Here is an 18,630-nt window from a genome sequence, read left to right on the forward strand (position 1 = left end):
CTCTTGTTGTCATGTCCTCCTTGCTGGTTTCCCACAGGCAACTGTTCAGCCACTGTGAGAACAGGATGCTGGATTAGATGGGCCATTGGCTTGATCCAGCAGCCTCTTCTGATGTTCTTATGGATAGGAACCACATGCACTGCTTCTGGGTTCCATGATGGAAGAAAGATGAGCGACAAATGTAATACTATTCACAAACCAGAGAGCCTCTGGTGTATTTTTATTAGAAAGGGACCTTGGTTGCTTTATACAATGAAATGAACTTTTGCCACTGCCCTTCACCACCTCCAGCGTTACCTAATGTAAGCTCTTGTGGAGAAGGATCAAAAAGCAAACGGTCCTGATGTGGTTCACTTCAGCTCCCAAAGGTGCAATGATATCACAGAAGACAGAGTGTGGTGAGGACAGATAAGAGGGAAACTGCAAAGAGCTTTGGGGAGACCAGAGAAGCAGCCAAGATTTGAAAGCGATACCCTGGAAGATGAGGGAAAACCAGCCACTGATTTCCCCTTCGCCATCAGAACGCAAAGAAACTCTGTAGAGTCTCTTGGCTCCTAAATGCAAAACTCTCCAAGTTGTCAAATATAGGCAGGATGGAGCCCCACTGCACCCCCAGCTATAGCCCAGAGTCAGTAGGACAGAAAGTCCAGATCTAAATAGTCAAGCTTGGGATAGATCCTGTAAACCTTGTCCAGACACAGTGAGGAAAAGCTGTCTAGCCAAGATTGGGGTGTTGGTGGGTTTTTTTGCTTTTCTTGAGGTCAGACGAGACTGGTGCTGGAAGGTTTATTTTCAGCAAGGATGCCGGGCGTGAAGCACCCCAGAATGACTCAGAGGCAGAGATCACAAGTTTGACTGCAGAAATGAACCAAGATGGGAGATTCCCTCTGATCACTCTGTTTGTGTGTGTGAGAGAGAAGTGACAGCCCCTGGGCTCCAAATATTTGCAAACCAAATCAGTTTTAGTTTTTATTTTCGATTCCAGTAAATTGCTGAGCTTTTCAGTACACAGCAAGAAAGAACCACTTCCTTATCACAGAATCACGGAACAGTAAGTTGGAGGGGATCCCAAGTGTCATCTAGTCCAACCCCCACCTCCTGAGCCTCACCTATCAATCAGACTGCCATTTAAGGGGGCCAGTCTCTCTTCCAAACCCTTTGTCAGATTGCACAAACAATAATAACAAACAAATAAGACCTCTAGGTCTCACTTTCATGGAGCAATTAAACAGGCCACAATGAACGCTACCACATACAGAATGCTCACACATAATATATTTAATATTTTTTGTGTGTATCTGAAAGCCAGACTTTGGAACTGCTCTGTTCCCCCCAACAAAACTATTAACAGCATTCTGCTGTCATCTGTGTCCACAGAGTTGCAGTGGTAAAATGTCAAAGATGTGTGTAGTGCTTTTTTTCCTGGGGGTACGCAGGGGCGCGTATACCCCTAAAATTTTTGTGAATCTTTGTACTTGTGTCCATTTACTGTATCTATTTTTCCCGATTTGAACTATAAAATGGTGATTTCCTGGAGTCAAAATGAAAGTACCCCTGAACATTTTTTTAGATGTGTGGATGTGTGTGTGCTTCTGTGTGACCAACCTGGTGACCTGGAGGTATCATTGAACAACAATTCCCCCCTCATCCCTGGCCATTGACCATTCCTGGCTGGGGCCTGTTGGGAGTCTAAAAAACACATGGAAAGCACCTTGTTGTCACCCCCAGCCAAAGGCTGTTTCAAAGGTCCAAGCAGATACATTACCTCCCCTCCTCAGGAGCATAGGAAGGGGGGGTGCGGTTTGCCCCGGGTGTCATCCTTGAAGGGGGTGACAAAATGACACACCGCAGGGGGTGGCACTTACTGTGGGGCCTGGCCTGCAGCACACCCAAGCTACGCATCTCTCCTGGGAGTGATGTGGTGGCTCAGGGCCCCGTGCTGCCCAAAACAGCAGCGTGGGGCTTGCATCCGCCAGGCGGTCTCTGTGAGCAGCTCGTTGTGCCGCCCCCGTGCATGGATCGCCGTGCCTCCTCTGCTCCGGGTGCTAGAGCAGCTATCTATGCTCCTGCCCCCCTCTTCATTCTCTCTCTTTGGAAAGGGAGGAGTACAATTCTCTGGGATATAGATGCTTTATGAGGGACGCGGATGGTACTGTGGTCTAAACCACAGAGCCTAGGGCTTGCCAATCAGAAGGTCTGCGGTTCGAATCCCCGCAACGGGGTGAGCTCCCGTTGCTCGGTCCCTGCTCCTGCCAACCTAGCAGTTCGAAAGCATGTCAAAGTGCAAGTAGATAAATAGGTACTGCTGTGGCGGGAAGGTAAACGGCGTTTCCGTGCGCTGCTCTGGTTCACCAGAAGAGGCTTAGTCATGCTGGCCACATGACCTGGAAGCTGTATGCCAGCACCCTCGGCCAATAAAGCGAGATGAGCGCCGCAACCCCAGAGTCAGTCACGACTGGACCTAACAGTCAGGGGTCCCTTTACCTTATGGATGCTTTAGCCTTCTCGGCTGTAGCACTCACTGCTTTGAAACTCCTTCCCTAAAGAGGCCTGGCTTGATTCACGGATGATGATACATAAATTATAATTATAAACTCATTTATTTATTTATTCATTCATCCATCACTGCCATCCCCTTTATAAGGCATTGTGGGAGGGTTGGACTAGATGACCATTGGGGTCCCTTCCAACTCGACGATTCTCTCCCAAGAATTCAAGGTGGTGCACATCCGTCATTAAAGCACCAAATCCAATTACAAATCGGGAGTGAAGTTCAATGATAATGTAATGAGTAGTTTTAATTGACAAGCCGCAGCACTGGGCACACCTCTGCTAGTCACGAATATTACTTCACGGAGCTCTGGGAGCAATCTGGCTCCTCTCATTTTGCAAAGTTGCCTTGCCCAGGAAGTGCCACAACTGCTGAACACCCCACGATCGTGCCAGTTTTCACCCTCTTTTCAATAACTAACGGGGCAGCGATGGGAGTAAATTTGCTCACTGAAGGCGCCAAAGCCATTGTTTGCTAGAGCAAACTCAGTCCAGGGCATAGCACCAGCCAGCTGTGTTCGCTTCAAGATCCTTTGCTTCTTGTTTACCCCAGAAACAATAGATGGGAAGTTTGGTCACCAGAGAGAAGTGAGAGGAAGGAGACTGTAGAAGACAGCAGCCTTTGGACCTGAATGGGAACTGCGTTAGGCAGGTCAGGAGGTCACGGCCTGCCACGGGTGAGAAAGGGGCCGAGGAGGGTGGACAAACAGCGCCCTCTTCTGGGGAAAGCAGCCAGGTTTTCACAGCGTCATCTGCTCTGCAAAGCAGCTCACCAGCACCCACCGGGGCATTGCAGATGTCCAAAGAGAGAAATGAGAAGAGGCATGGAGGCAGTTTCATGAACCCTGTTGTGTGTCGCTGCTATTGAGACTTCAGCTGCGATTCCTACTTGCCACAGACAACCAGGCCAGTGGCTATTTGCAAGTTGGCTGAAATGAACTCAGACCCAAATATGGAAAGGCAACAAGGGCCTCCAGTCAACCCTTCTCTCTGACACCCCAAATTTTGGGAGCCTTGTGTAAGTGAATATACTCATGTCTGATGTTCTGATTAATGGACAGCAATTATATCTTTCACCACAAAATGGCTGATTGCAGAGCAGAGGAGGAAGGCTTTGGGCAGGGGAAGCATTGTAGACTCTCAGATCATCCTGCTTGCCTGTTACAACAACCTTGCAAAGCTTGCATGCAGGGAGCTTGGTGTGAAGAAATCAGCAAACTCTTTGTAACGGGAGAGGGAGAAGGGATGCTTTGAAATACTGGTTTCAAAATAAAATAATTCTTTTCTTAGGAGTTTTAAGTATGTGGATATATTTTTATTTGCTGCACTCTTCTCTCACTCACAAAACAGAACATTTCAGAACTTGACATTTCAATATACATGCCATACTGCAAGGTCGAGTTCCTACGTAAGAGAAGCTATTCAGGAGTCCAAGGGTCGGGTGTAAATGAAGCATTTGCAAAAAAATCTGTATATACTTTGGTGTAACTGGATTCCTTTCTTTCTCTTTCTCAACAAGACACATACAACATCACAGAAATACAGAGCAACAAGTGACCACGCACTCCGCAGATGGGGAAAAATTGGGCTCCCCTCCCTAACAGTGCCATGCCACATGCTATCAGGGAAATTGGCACCAAGCACAGAATTCAGTACTGTCATGGGACTGCCAATCTATTTTTAATTCAACAGGTTTCTAGTCCTTATGACATTGAAGAAAAACACCTCAGAAGTCAGTGGGGACTTGACAACCGCTTGGAGTACAGCATGGACAGCTTTCATCAAAGTCAAAAGTCAAAGTCAAAATGCCTTTAGCATTTTAGCTTCCTCACCCTTTAGATTCCCTCAGGATTCCTCATCCCACCACTTTTTTATTCACTCCCCACGTGACTTTTGGGCCCTCCTCCAAGGATATTGGAAGTTAAGTAAATTGTACAGAATAATCAAACGGATGTTACAACTTGCTATTTGAGGCTGCAGTTCAGCTTTTCTTGACCCTGAATCTGGGCAGGGGCAGACTTGGCTATCGTGGTGCAGCCGATTCATTAATTTGACTGATTGGAAATGGATGTATATCTCTGGATTTCTTTTAGTTTTAGTGTTTAGTGTTTTTTATTGGGTTTTATAAACAAGAATAATGTTATACAAATAAGTATACCAAGTTTTCTCATGTCGTATATCACAAAAATAGCATAATAAATGTGGAAACATATCTACAACTTACGTTTCATTATTAGTGGTCAATGTGTAAGTTCTTGGTTCATGAATTGGATTAAACAATTAGGAAGAAGAAGAAGAAAAGGGGGAGGAATGGCGAGTGCGGGTTTTAACTGACTTGCTGGATCTGTCATTGAATTTGTCATGGCTTTTAGTCAAGCGCAATAAATGACTGATTGATTGATTGATTGATTGATTGATTGATTAGGGCACCGGGGCTCGCACAGCCCTGATCTGGGTTCTCTGGGATGCATAGAATTTAGTGTATTCTGCCTGTGGTATGCAACAAATGTCCCAGCAACAAATGAAAGACTAAATGAAGACAGAGGTCACTGCAACTCACCCACGTCCCTCCTCCGGTCCAGTGATGTGAAACACTGGAAAAAATAACACACAACAATAAAGGTTAGTTATTCAACCCACACACCTCTCTATATACATCCCATGCAAACCTTTGAAACCCCTGGCAGTCTTACTCTTGGGAACCTTGGCCATGGACAAAGATCCCAACCAAATTTCCAGAGCTGTTTTCACAAAGATGATTTTTTTTAATGATCCTGACCGTGATGCAGTATTCGGGGGGGGGGGTGTAGGGGTGACACCAGTGGCTAATGGTAGTGCCTTTGGGTAATAATAGATCCAAAACAATGGTTGGGCTATTTGTGTAGAAAGGTCAGTTAAATATATATGATGAGGAAGAGCCTCCGCCATCTCCCTAATCAGGAGCAGGTTCATAGCAACCTTCGCTTGCCCTGCTGAAAACTCGGGACTGCAAAAGGGCCATCAAAGAACAGGGGAAATAAACAATTGGAAGGAACCATTTTGAAACTGGGCTACTGAACACTTTCATCAGAGGCATCTGAGTCCAATTAAAAGGCCTGGTCTGGGTAGCTCACCAAGTTTGCTCTCGTACATTCTCAGCTCAACAGACACAGGATCACAGGCTCCAGAGCTTTCGCATGAGCCCCAGCTGGCATGGCAGTGCTGGATAAGGCAGGTGGGAGTTCAAAACATCTGGAGATGTATATCAGGGTGGCAAAGACTTCTGCAGAAGCTGAAAGAGCTTGCTGGAGACTGGACAAAGTTCCTGCCCCTGCCCCGCAACATGCTGTGCGTTCCACCTGGTTGGAACTCTCAAAGCTGGGCTGATTTCTGAGTTTTTCCAGACCTGCCCTTGAGTCTTCTATCCCTCCCCCCCCTTTTAAAAACCCTACTGATTCACAACAGCTAGAGGCCAGTGTCCCAGTGCCTCTTCCTTAAGCCCCTGAGCTTGAGACAGGAAAGAGGGTCCCCAATGGCCTGTGGGAAAGTGAAATTCATGAGAATGGGACATTCCTAAACTTCTTCTCCACGGTCCCTTGAGACTCTGGGGAGGCCTCCTACAGAGGGTCTACGAGGAATATTAAATGCAAGTGGCCTTAGTTAGGGGCAGCCTCTCCCCAGCCCAATGAGGCTTGCTCCTAGGGACTGCGATTTGGCTTGGGTGGATTTCTCCCTCCAGCAAATGGGATAAATTTCCCGCAGACATTCCTGCCCTCTGACATCTTGTGCAACACTCCACAGCTGCCTCCTCCAACATGACGGCCCCTGGGCTCTCCCTCTTCTGTTTCTTCTATTTCTCTCTCTTCTCCCTTAGTATGTGAGGAGGACAGGGACCCTGGCACACTATTTAACTCTTGACAAAGAGATTACATTGTCCAGGGACATGCCCAGGTGCTTAAAATATATTGGAGCATGGGCCCCTGGACGAACATGTGCACAAACTGATTTATAGATTTAAATTTTGTGTTTCAATGTTGCAACCCATCACGGGACCTTAGGGCAAAGGGCAGGTAATTAGTACAGTGGTACTTCGGGTTACATACGCTTCATGTTACATAGGCTTCAGGTTACACGCTCCACTAAGCCAGAAATAGTGCTTCAGGTTAAGAACTTTGCTTCAGGATAAGAACAGAAACCGGGCTCCGGCAGCGCGGCAGCAGCAGGAGGCCCCATTAGCTAAAGTGGTGCTTCAGGTTAAGAACAGTTTCAGGTTAAGTATGGACCTCCGGAACGAATTAAGTACATAACCTGAGGCACCACTGTAATGACAATAAAAATACTAAACAAATTGTCCAGTAGCACCTTAGAGACCAACTAAGTTTGTTCTGGGTATAAGCTTTCGTGTGCATGCACACTTCTTCAGATAAAAATACTAGAGGGACTTGCAGCAAGCAGGTGTGCCTGGGATTGCAGCTTGAGCTGATCGTGTCCAGCAGGTGAATCTTTACATTGGGGACAGGGCACTTGCATTTCACGAACAGAAGCAGGGCCTCTGCTGTCCTTAAGCCAGCTAAGCAGCTGCCTAGGGTGCAGACCACTTTGAGGGGCACAGTTTTATACAGATTACTTTTGTTATATCTTATGAATTTCTGATTTGCTTTTATTTATATTTTGAACAAATTTATCATTTCTACAAGACACCTGTTTTTGCAAATTGAAGTAAGAAATATTTTTTTTGGGGGGGGCGCAAGTAGATAGCCTTGCCTACTGCACAAAATAGCCTTGCCAAAGGTGAAAAATAGCTCGGTAGCAGCACTGCACAGGATAATAGAATTTGTAGAATTGGAGAAGAGCCACGAGGGTCATCTAGTCCAACCCCCTGTATTGTAGGAATATTTTGGCCAATGTAGAATTATAAAGTGTCAAAATCAAGATGTGGAAAATATAGAAACAACGAGGACAGGCAGCACTGAGATATGGAGATATGCTTCAGAGATCTAGACCATAAGGAGCTCCGAAAAATTAATAATTATAATTTGGACTATAATTTGGGTTTTTTATTTTAATTGGAGTATTATGATTGGATATACTAATTGGATGTTTTTTATTGGAAAATCAATAAAAATTATTTTTTTTAAAAAAAGGAATATTTTGGCCAATGGGGCTCAAACCCATGAACCTGAGATTAAGAGTCTCATGCTGAGCTACCAACAGAGCTATCCCAGGAAATAGGAGAATTTGTCTACCTTGGAACTAGCAGCTCAGTCTCGTTGTGGGGATCCGCCGCAGCAACTGAGTAACAACTGTACAATTTGTGGGTTTTCTGGGTTTTCTTTTTAAAGAAGCTGCTGGAATGGCCTTGTGCAAGCAAATAACTGTTGGCTTGGGAGGCTCTTTGTGGCAAAGCCCCTGAACAGCCTCTTGATCCCTAATCAGATGCATGCTGCAGCTCTGGCTGACCTCTGAATCCCCCCTTTGCAAGGAAGCAGGGGTGTGTGTGTGTCTTATCAGCACACGTTCATAGGAACTCAGTCCATGCAAAACTAAAGCTCAGTGTATGAGCACAGCATGTGGGACTCTGTTCAAGCCAAAACCCTGGGGGCACCCACTGCAGATAGCCTCTCCTGCCCCCTGCAACTGTAACCCACAGTCTCACGATTTCAAGCTACACCTATTTTCTCCGCCTCCTCCAAAAAATAACATCTATTGTCTTTATTTTGTCCCTGTTTTATCTGCTGGAGAGATTTGGGGTGCAGGCTTCTTCCTTCCCCCAAACAATAACACAGATCATTTGCAACCTGTGCATTGATGATCGAAGGTTTCTCTGCTGGATACTAGGCATTCAGTCTCATATGCTGCTGTTGCCAGCAGGCTTAGCCCTCAGACAGCAGACATTGCCCAATGCATCCGAGCTAAAGTTTTCCCTTGGGGACCCTCCGCTGTGGGTGGGGAGGGCGCAGCGCTCTGCACGCACTCAGAGGCGTGCTGCCGCCACCAGCCACTTTCCTCCTGCTGCTGCTGCGAGGTGAAGGCTTTACACAGCCTTCGGCCGTGCCGGACACCCTGCGTAGGGGCCAGTCGGGGCTGGGCAAGGGAGTGGGGCTAGCACATGGGGCAGCCCCTGGGGCCCTTTCAGGAAATGGCAGTGTGATGGGGGACGCGCTCAGAGGGCCACGCTGAGAACACTTGCTTGCTCGGGCTGGAGCTTAAAAGCGGGGATCCTTAAAGTGTGGAATTCTCTGCCAAATAATTTTAAGTCAATGAAAGCACTTGGGATTGCTTTCCTTACTTAGTTTGGATCATCTTAATGCAAACTTTTACAAGTTGTTTGTATCATTGAAAGCTCTGTCATTGTGCTTTTCTTTTGAGACAAAATATGCTAATATATGAGTTGTTTTCTCTAAACTAAAACCTCAGTATTCAGGTTAAAATGCCATGTTGGCACTTTGCGATAAATAAGTGGGTTTTGGGTTGCAGTTTGGGCACTCCATCTATAAAAGGTTTGCCATCACTGCCTTAGCCAAAGGCCATCCAAAGGCATCATATATACGCCGCTTAATTCCGGCAACTGTAGTTTGAGATGTTTCAGTTTGCAGCATTTGAGAATCTTAAAACTTGATGTGTGTTGTTGTTGTTGCTGCTGTGTCAAATGCCTTTTTTAAAAGGTAACTTAGCTGCCACAGGCTGGTTCCCTGCCTAACATGCAACAACAGGAGCCAGGCAGAGCAGGGCAATCTGCTGCGGAAGAAATTGAACCAAAGAGGAGACCTTGGCAATCGAAAGTGTCCCGGCAGCTGTCACCCGTGGCGAAAGCCTCAGAGAGGTTTTGGAGGGGGAGCTCCCTTACCTTCGGCCTCTTGAAGCAAGCCCAGAAGAAATCCAACCACGGCATGATGGGGGCGCTCCGGGACTGGGCGGGGGGTCAGCAGCTAGGAGCCAGGGGTCTCTCTCTGGCCCCAGGGGAGAGCTGTCCCCATCACATCCAGGAATGCCAGCCAGCCCTTCTGTCTGTCTGCCTGGAGCAGCTGCGGCAGGAGCTGGGAAACAGGCAGGGAGGCGTTCCCTGCAATTCAAACCCAGCTGCACCGTTATTCCGTTGGCTGGAAAAAGGCCTGGGATGCCAATTGAAATTCCCCAAACATTACAGGAGGGTTTTTTGTTTTTTTTAAAGGCTTTCCTTCCTCTCTCTTTAAATGCACCAGTCCGGCTGCTGTGAAGCAGGGAAGGGAGAAGAATAGAGGAGTCAAGAGGCAGCTGCGTGCATGCCAAGCATCTGAAATCGAAGCCTGCATACCAGAGCGAGCGACGCATCCAAGCCCAGAGTTGTGGATCTCTGAACACGTGCAGACAGCTCCCAGGCCGCTGGCTCGTGCGAGGACGCAGTTGTTGTTGTGTTTCATGTAGCTGGAGGAAGGGGACGAGGGAATGAGGTGGCATTTCATAAAACTGCAGACTTGTAGAGTTAGAAGGGACCTCTGAGGGTCATCTAATCCAGCCCCCCCCCCGAAATGCAGGAATCGTAGCCGAAGAGCCTCTGGTATCCAGGAAGCTGCTCACTCACCCAGTAAAGCATTTTCTTTTTCTGCTTGTGACTGGGCATGCTCCGCTTCAGACACCGTGATGCCTCTCAGCATAGCCTACTTCGCAGGGTTGCTGTGAGGCTAAAAACGGGAGGGAGCAAATCTTATGAACCAAGAGAAGTTGCGTCTCCTGAACGGAGCAGCGATCAAAATACTTTACCACCCACTCCTCTTCCATGTGTGAAAATGGCCCCATCGTCCTCCTGACTGGCTCCGTTCTCCTGACTGGCTCACACTCCAGGATTAGTTCTGTATTTAAGGGAATCTTCCACACTCTGGAAATGCAAAAATAGAATTTGCAAAGACATTTGGGTCATACAGATCATTCCTGCTAGAGCAGTTCAAAGAAACAGTGGCCTTAGTTCAATTGTAAAAAAAAGGGGGGTTCCTTTTCCACACCATCAGAAGCAGGCTCCGGTCACCGGGCTGCCGTTGGGGCAAATGGTATTTCAACGGAAGCATTTCAATTACAGTGGTACCTCGGGTTACATACGCTTCAGGTTACAGACTCCGCTAACCCAGAAATAGTACCTCGGGTTAAGAACTTTGCTTCAGGATGAGAACAGAATTGTGCTCCGGCGGCGTGGCAGCAGTGGGAGGCCCCATTAGCTAAAGTGGTGCTTCAGGTTAAGAACAGTTTCAGGTTAAGAATGGACCTCCTGAACGAATTAAGTACTTAACCCGAGGTACCACTGTATTGTTTCTAACTAGTTACCCTGTATTCTATAACTGATGTTTTGAAATGCTAGAAACATATTAAAGGGTGCAATACGTCCTACACAGAAGCACCAGCCTGGCCTGCAGGCTCTATGCCAGCAATCTGGCTAGTGCCAAGGGTCCTTTGGCTGATGGGACTGAGCAATTAAGTCCCTCAGGAGGCAGGTGGGGGCCCTCCCTCCTCTGCCCCACAGCTCTGCTGTTCCCTGGAGTCAGGGTGGAGAGCAATAGGTGAGGGGGCTTCCGCCAGCAAGTTATTCCTACCTCCTTCCTGGCCTGCAGTGAACTGTGGTTGGGTACCCCCCAAACAGTGCCTGGAAGGAGACCCTGACAGATGCACTGTCAAGGTGGAGAAACGGCGGAAAATATGTCTAAGCATTTCAAGGGCTGGATTGGATGACCACTTGGGGACCCTTTCCTACTCTAGCATTCTGCGATTCTATGCATGTGCCAACCTGAGCTCCAGCCCAAGGGGGGTTTTATGCCACAGTGAATTCTGCAAGGCTTGACAGCCACACCGTGTGGCTCTTTGCAGCACCAGCCTAGCCCAGCTTCTCCCTCTGCATTGCTCCATGTCTGCTAGTAAAAAAAGAAGGGAGGGGGGCAAATACTATAGAATGAGGCTCCCCAAGGTGCCCTGTAAGCAGCCATTTGGTGTGCAGCAAATTTCCACTTTCTCCTTCCTTGGCATGGACGTTTCCCAGAGGTCAGGCAGAAAGAGAGAGAAAGGCAACTTGTGGCAAAGACATCCAGGCTTATTAGCATAGAGGGAACAGAAAACCTTTTATTTCCCGCCCGCTGAAGGAGGCCCAGGAAGAAGAAAAGCTGGGAAAGGACTGGAGGGAGAAGAGAACAAGCAAAGGCTGTCTGTCTCCCCCTTCCCTCCCCACCCTGCCCACTTGAAATGCCAGGCACAGGGTGGCAGCAGCAGCATTGGGGAAGGGGAACAGTAGTTCAGAGGCAGAAGGGCCTTGACCCCTTCCCTGCTGGACCTTCCGGCAGAAGAAAGCCCTTGGTCCGTTTTTGCTTCTGGCCAAGGTGGGAGCAGTGCCAGGGCTCAAGTGAGGGAGGGCCACGCGGCACCAGAATTTGCTGGCAAACATCTCCATCGCTACATTTATTCTAAGCCAGGGGGAGCCAATTCAGCACCCTCCAGACCTCTCTGGAGTCCAATTCCCAGAATCCAGTGGGGACTGGTGGACCTGGCGGGGCACCTGGGCAGAGCCTAGGAGGTTACGTGGGCATGGCCTAGGAGGTGGCTCCTTCTGAGTTGCCCATCCTCTTCGCTTGCAAATAAACGGCAGACACTTAAGCAGTCCAGTTGTGCAAATATTTAACACCTAAACTGTCCAGCCTCAGTTTGGAAGGGGTCCATGCTAACACACTTCCTTCTCTGCCATCACATTAAAAACCACCATAATTAAATTAAGAAGAAGTTCTGGAACGCATTGTGAAATGTAGAACAATGGCCTATAAATGTTCAACTGAAAGACGCTTTGAGAACACCCAAAGAATGGCTTACCAACAATTTGAAGGCAACAGTGTGTGGACACTGGCAAAAAAACAATGTGCAGAAGGCAGCAAACACACCTTATGGCCGTGTGTGGACACCCCGCTCACAAGGAGAAGCTCTTTGCACCTCTCCTCTGCCCAGGAGGGGAACGAGGGCAGAGCCCCATCTTGGTGCTCAGTGAAATGCGGTTGTGTTCAAGGAGGTTGGACGCAGGAATGGAATTGAGGAAGCAGGGGCTGAACAGGAAGAGAAATTGTCTTGCATTGCATTGCAGGTTATGGAAGGGAGATTTTCTGAGGCTTTTTGTGGGTGCCATAGGAGATACAGTGGTACCTTGGGTTAAGTACTTAATTCGTTCTGGAGGTCCTTTCTTAACCTGAAACTGTTTTTAACCTGAAGCACCACTTTAGCTAATGGGGCCTTCTGCTGCTGCCACACCGCCGGAGCACGATTTCTGTGCTCGTCCTGAAGCAAAGTTCTTAACCCGAGGTACTATTTCTGGGTTAGCGGAGTCTGTAACCTGAAGCGCATGTAACCCAAGGTACCACTGTACTGGTATTGGAGTCGGATTCAAATATTTGCTCACCCATGAATTCTGTGGCCATGCTCCTTCTGCCACCCCCAAGACTGATACCTATACATTACTCTGCACCCTGAGTCATGTGGCAGAAGGCATGGAGAGTATAGCTTTATCACTAGCTCTAGAGTTTGCTCGGCTTGCTTTTGGTCTCGCATCGTTCTTCCGTCCATAATCTGCTTGGCTTCCCTGATGCAAAACTACCCGATGTTGTCTGAGGAGGGTTACATAACTGCCACCCACAACCTGCAATCCAAGTCAGACGTTGGCTGAGGAACGGGGCGGATGCCCTGTGGACGGCCAGGTCTCCTGGGAGGAAGAGGAGGAGCCCCTGGTGAGGCTGACCGCTTGCCCCCATGGCCCTCACAGCTTCTGCAAGTGGAAACCAAACGCTGCAAAACAGAAGGACACAGACACACGCATGCACACTTACCGAGCAAGTTAAAAATAAATGGAAAATTTATTTCTGCACCACATGCCAACTCCTGAGATAGAGAGCGAGGCTCCTTACAGAACCGGAAGCTGGAAATGGCATCGAGCCCTGAGATTCCATCCTCGGGGCTACAGCTGCCACAAACTCGCTTGGCACTGATCTCTGGGGCAGACAGCAGGAGTGGCAGAGACTCTGTGCGGGTGGCTCAATGTGTACAAGAGACACCACGTATACGGGAGGAACAGTGGAACAGTTGAGGGTTAAGAAGAAACATAGTTGCTGGAGAGAATTAATATATTCAAATGAATAAATGCTAGTGGAGATGCCTTTTTTGGGGTGGCGGGGGTGAAGAAATAGTTCTTGATGGCCTCACATTTTTGTGCGGAGGCTCCCCTTGTAGCTGAGGGGCCAGCAGGCGTCTTCCTGCCATCAGGACTTTGCTGTAATGCAGAAACAGCCACGATGGAAGAAGACCCTGTACATTGCTAGTCACTGCACAACACATGGAAGATGCCACTGCCAGATCTCTGCAGGACTTGACTCTTCACATGTTTTTGCAGGATCTGGGCTCAGGCCTTGAAGGCTGAGGGGTGGGGTGGCCCTCAGGGGAGAGATTTAGGTTTATAGTCTTTCACCCATCAGGGCCTAGAGTGGTGTTTTTTGTGGATCAAAGGCTTCTATTTCCCCCTTTTCTAGGGAGGCAGCATTGCTATGTGAGTGCTTTTTCCAAAGCCCAGCCTTTGCAGAAGAGAAGGAAACGCTCTGCTTCACAGAGGGAGGTCCTTTTACGGAGCAACACAGAGGGGAGAAGGGGCAGAAGGCAAGGGAAACAAGACCTGGGGTGTGTGACAAAGAGCAGAAGCCTAAGAGAAGCCTCTCCCACTCCCTTCACTGCCCAGCTGCAAGACAACAGCCCTATGGTGTTGCCAATCTCTGATAATTGTTGCCACCACCCTCCCACTTAGTGTGGCAGCCGAGAGGGGAGGGGACCGAGGATGCACCAAAGCAGTTACCATATTTTTCGCTCTATAAGACGCACCAGACCACAAGACGCACCTAGTTTTTGGAGGAGGAAAACAAGAAAAAAAAATATTCTGAATCTTGGAAGCCAGAACAGCAAGAGGGATCGCTGCGCAGTGAAAGCAGCAATCCCTCTTGCTGTTCTGGCTTCTGTGATAGCTGCGCAGCCTGCATTCACTCCATAAGACGCACACCCATTCCCCCTTACTTTTTAGCAGGGAAAAAGTGAGTCTTATAGAGCAAAAAATACGGTACTTTTAAAGAGGCCATTCCTATAACCAGCTGCACAAAGGCAGAACTGCATGCAGGCGAAAGCTTTTCGCATTCCTGGATTGCCATCTTTCGAAACGACACTCTCCCCACTCCTACCAGGCAAGACCTTTTTTTCTTCCTTCCTTTGTCCAATCTGGAGGAATGGGTGTGTGTCTTTCTTTTTCAAGTCAAAGTCTGGCTGTGTGTTTACGGTACTGTGCTTCCTTCAAGAAGTGCGTGTGTTCCATCAGACCATCAGAAGAGCCCAATGGCCCATCTTATTCAGCGTCACAGAGGCCAGCAGGATTCGAGCACAAGGGCTCTCTCTCCCTCCTGAGATTTCCGGCAACTGGTATTCAGAAGCATTGCTGCCTCCAACTCTGCAGGCGCAGCATAGCCATCCTGGCTAGCAGTCCCTGTTAGCCATGAATGTGCCTAGTCCTCTTTTAAAGCCATCTAAGTTGGTGGCGTCTGCTTGCAGTTTCCACTGGAAGCGAGGGAGGGAGAGAAGGAATGTTGATGTGTGGGACAGAAATAGCTGGGTGGAATCAGAAGAGAGCTGAAGACATTAAGCCACATACAGGACATGCCAGCGGTTTTTCAGCTGGCCAGCAGGCGCCCTTGGTGGGTGGGTGGGTCAAGGGGAGGTCCCGCTTTTATATGCAAACTCTGTTTGGTCACAAGGAAGAAGCAGAGGAGAAAGCCAAGGCTGAGAAATAGCAAAATTCACAGCCGCTTCCTGCCGTTTGCCTACCTGCAGAAACCAGGAAGGTTAGGCCTGAACCCAAGTCCTTTGACGTGTTTACATTCTGCATGCGCTAGAATGCGCTGTAGCAGCCTTCCAACTCCAGCATAGGAACCATGTGGCCCCCCAGAGGCTCTTGGACTCCCAACCATCAGAAATAATGGGAGCTGGCAGTGCTTTTTTTTTTCAGGGGGAACTCACAGAAACTCAGTTCTGGCACCTTTCAGGTGGGTTCCGACACCTCTCCATTGCCATTCTAAGAGAACAAGAGAGGTGTTCATGGTGATTTCCGGCACCTCTTTTTCTAGGAAAATAGCCCTGGGCATTGAACAAGGTCAGAAGGGCCACAGGTTCCCATTGTCTTTCGCTTTTATTTGTTTGAAAATTTAAGTAGTCTGTTGCCTGCTCAGCTAACTAAGGCCTACATCGTAACAATTCATCTCTTTCATTAACTTACAGGAACAAACAATCTGAAAAGTTTGCAAAAACAAATGCCAGGATTATCCATGGTCACATGAAAACTTAACATGGCCTTTTCACATTCTACATATAAATTCTTCTCCCACTTGAATCTGCTGAGATAAAGCAAAGAGAGCAAAGCTTTCCCGTAGCTGTCGATGCCCTTGGCTGCTCTAGAGCAAGAGAAAAAATCCTCGATGGTTGGTCTTTCCAGGGAACAAGAGAAAAACTGATCATCAGCCTGTGCCCAATCTAAAACTGAAAGCCAATGAAAAAGTGCAAGCATTTGAAGTGAATCACTGTCAGCAGGGGGACTGTGGCATTTGCTGTTTAAATATAACCCTAGAGGGACTCTTCAGTCCTCTTCAGATCTATTTTGTTTGTAATAAGAAAATGTATAGACCAGGTATCTTCAGCCTTTTCAGACCCAGAATTCACTCTGGAGCTAAACATGTATTTGGGGGCCCATTTCTTAATATTTGACCATACAGTTGTATGCAACATTCTTTTTTTTTCTTTCCAAAAATTTTATTGGTTTTCACAATATTATAAACAAACAAACACACACACAAGACAAACAAAACAAACATAAATCATAGCCTTATTAAAAATTACAGTTATTAGCTTTGTTAAGTGACTTCCTCGCTTCCCCTTGGTTGAATTTCATTGCATGTCCTTTTAACGGTTTTCCAAATCCCAATTTTTATGAAATTTAACTTAAACATTAACATCCTTAAATCTTCACCTTATAGAATTAAACATATTAATTCATCACTTAACATAAATAAAATCCTAAGCCCATTAAGTATCTGCAAGCTATTTCCAGTTAGTTTAACTTAACAAATTTAACTAAATAATCATTAAATTTATTCCATTCTTCCTGATACTCCTCCTCCTTCTGGTCGCGGACTCTTCCGGTTAGGTCGGCTAGCTCCGAAAAATCCATCATCTTCATCTGCCATTCTTCTATTGTTGGTAATTCTTGGGTTTTCCACTTTTTAGCTAACAAAATATGAGCAGCAGTTGTGGCATACAAAAATAATTAAACATCTTTATAGTTGTATGCAACGTTCTGAGGCTTGGCAACAGTAGCCTATAGGAACAGTATCTTTGGGAGAGCAACAGGACTGCCAAAGCCCCTGACACGTACCTGAGCGCATGCAGAGCTCCATTATACTCTGGAACTCCATGCCTATTGACACGAGGCAGGAGCTTTCACAGTACGCTTTTCGGCACCTGCTGAAATTTTTTTGCTTAGGTAAGCCTGTCCAGGCATGTAGAATGTTGATGCATGTTTTTAGTTTATTGCCGATTTATTTATTTATTGAATTTATTTATTTATTTATTTATTGAATTTTTGAAATGGTAGTTTTTACTGATAATTTGAATGTTTCATTTTCATTATAAACTGCTTTGAGGTTTTTTACAATCAAGTGGTGCATAAATTTTATGAAGTAAATAAACAAATGAATAAATCGAACACACCATAGATAGAAAGCAGACAAGTACTCCTGATGGCACACAGGGCTCAACCACACTGTCCCCTGATTTGTAGGCAGCAGGTCTGAGAGGTTTTTCCTTTGTCCCACAGCTTTCCCCAGGAAAACTGTGGTTTATTGCTGAATGGGAATGAGTATCAACTGGGTTTTCTGCTGCTTGACTTTGTTCTGATTCAGCGGTAAATCATGGGTTTTCCCAAGGAAAGCAATGGGACGAAAGAAAAACCTCTCAGACCCCTGCCTAGAAACCAAACAGAAGAAATTGTGGGGCAAATGGAAGTGTGGATGACCCTAAAGTCTCTCAATGTATAAAGATTGTCCTCCTTTCATAGCCAGCTGTGTATGTTTTCTGTCAGGAAATGGTGGTCCTAAAGCAAATGGATTTCCATTAGAAGTAAAGGGCTGGTGAGCACCGACCCTCACAGTGAATCCCAGAATGCGTTTTAAAGAGACCAGATCAATTCCTCTCCTCCCAAAGGCCTTCTGTCATTCCCAAGGTGAAGCCTCTGAGCTTTTGTGTTGTGAGTTCCGCAATAGAGGCATCCTCCATGTCCAAACACTCATTTAGCACTGAAACTTTTCTCCCGCTCTGCATTCCAATCAGCAAAGAATTGCCTGATACACGCAGGCTTTCTGCAGGAGCAAGGACAAACCCAGGTCATGAAGAGAGCTAGCAAAGGCGTCCTGCCCTACACTGCTGCAAGTGCATGAAACGCGCTGGACGGATCAGTCCCAGGCTGAGATCTGAATCTGAAGGGCTTGGCTGGGCATGAAGCAACCACATTCCGTTCTTATTCTGGTGAACAACTGAAATCAAAGGAAAAGAACAGGGGGAGGCAGTGCCCCCCAAACCAACTTTGGACAGTTTTTTGCACTCGGGATTTCACAGCATCTCCTACCCAAAGTCAACAAACGTTTTAAAGCATATGAATGAGGAAGTGCCAACGCCACTTGGGTACCTGATATGTGCCCATATCAACAGTCTGGGGGGCTTATGCTAGAAATTCTGCTTTCTCCTGCTTTATTCAAACAGGGCAAGGACGCCCTCTGGTGAGCATGATGCACCTCAGCAGTGCTCTGAGGAGAACCAAGGGACCTTTTGGGATGCTCTCGTGGACCTGCCCTATCTTTGCACAACACACCCTAGGAATCACACAGAATTTTAGAGTTGGAAGGGACCAGCAGCCCTCCTGCTCCTGTGCACTCCCAAAATCTTCTCTGGGAGGTCTCTCAACCCTGCAGAGCTGATTTGGAGGGTGCAGAGGAGAGGAGGAGAAAGATCCACTCAGACATGTAGCCTTCCTAT

General features: G+C 47.3%; 1 protein-coding gene across 1 annotated transcript in view; it reads right to left on the reverse strand.

Moving 5' to 3' along the window:
• The window catches only part of STARD8 (StAR related lipid transfer domain containing 8), a 67,493-nt gene extending 57,567 nt beyond the window's left edge, over positions 1–9,926 (reverse strand). The window contains exons 1-2 of the mRNA XM_083629067.1: positions 9,377–9,926; positions 5,111–5,144 (exon numbers count right to left, since the gene is read on the reverse strand). Coding sequence (XP_083485193.1) covers positions 5,111–5,144; positions 9,377–9,421 — 79 coding nt within the window. The 5' untranslated portion in view covers positions 9,422–9,926. The remainder of the gene's footprint in view (positions 1–5,110; positions 5,145–9,376) is intronic.
• Positions 9,927–18,630: the final 8,704 nt, after the last annotated feature.

This window comes from Podarcis filfolensis, assembly GCF_964270895.1.
Source record: "Podarcis filfolensis genome assembly, chromosome: 8".
NCBI classification, from domain to species: Eukaryota; Metazoa; Chordata; class Lepidosauria; order Squamata; family Lacertidae; genus Podarcis; species Podarcis filfolensis.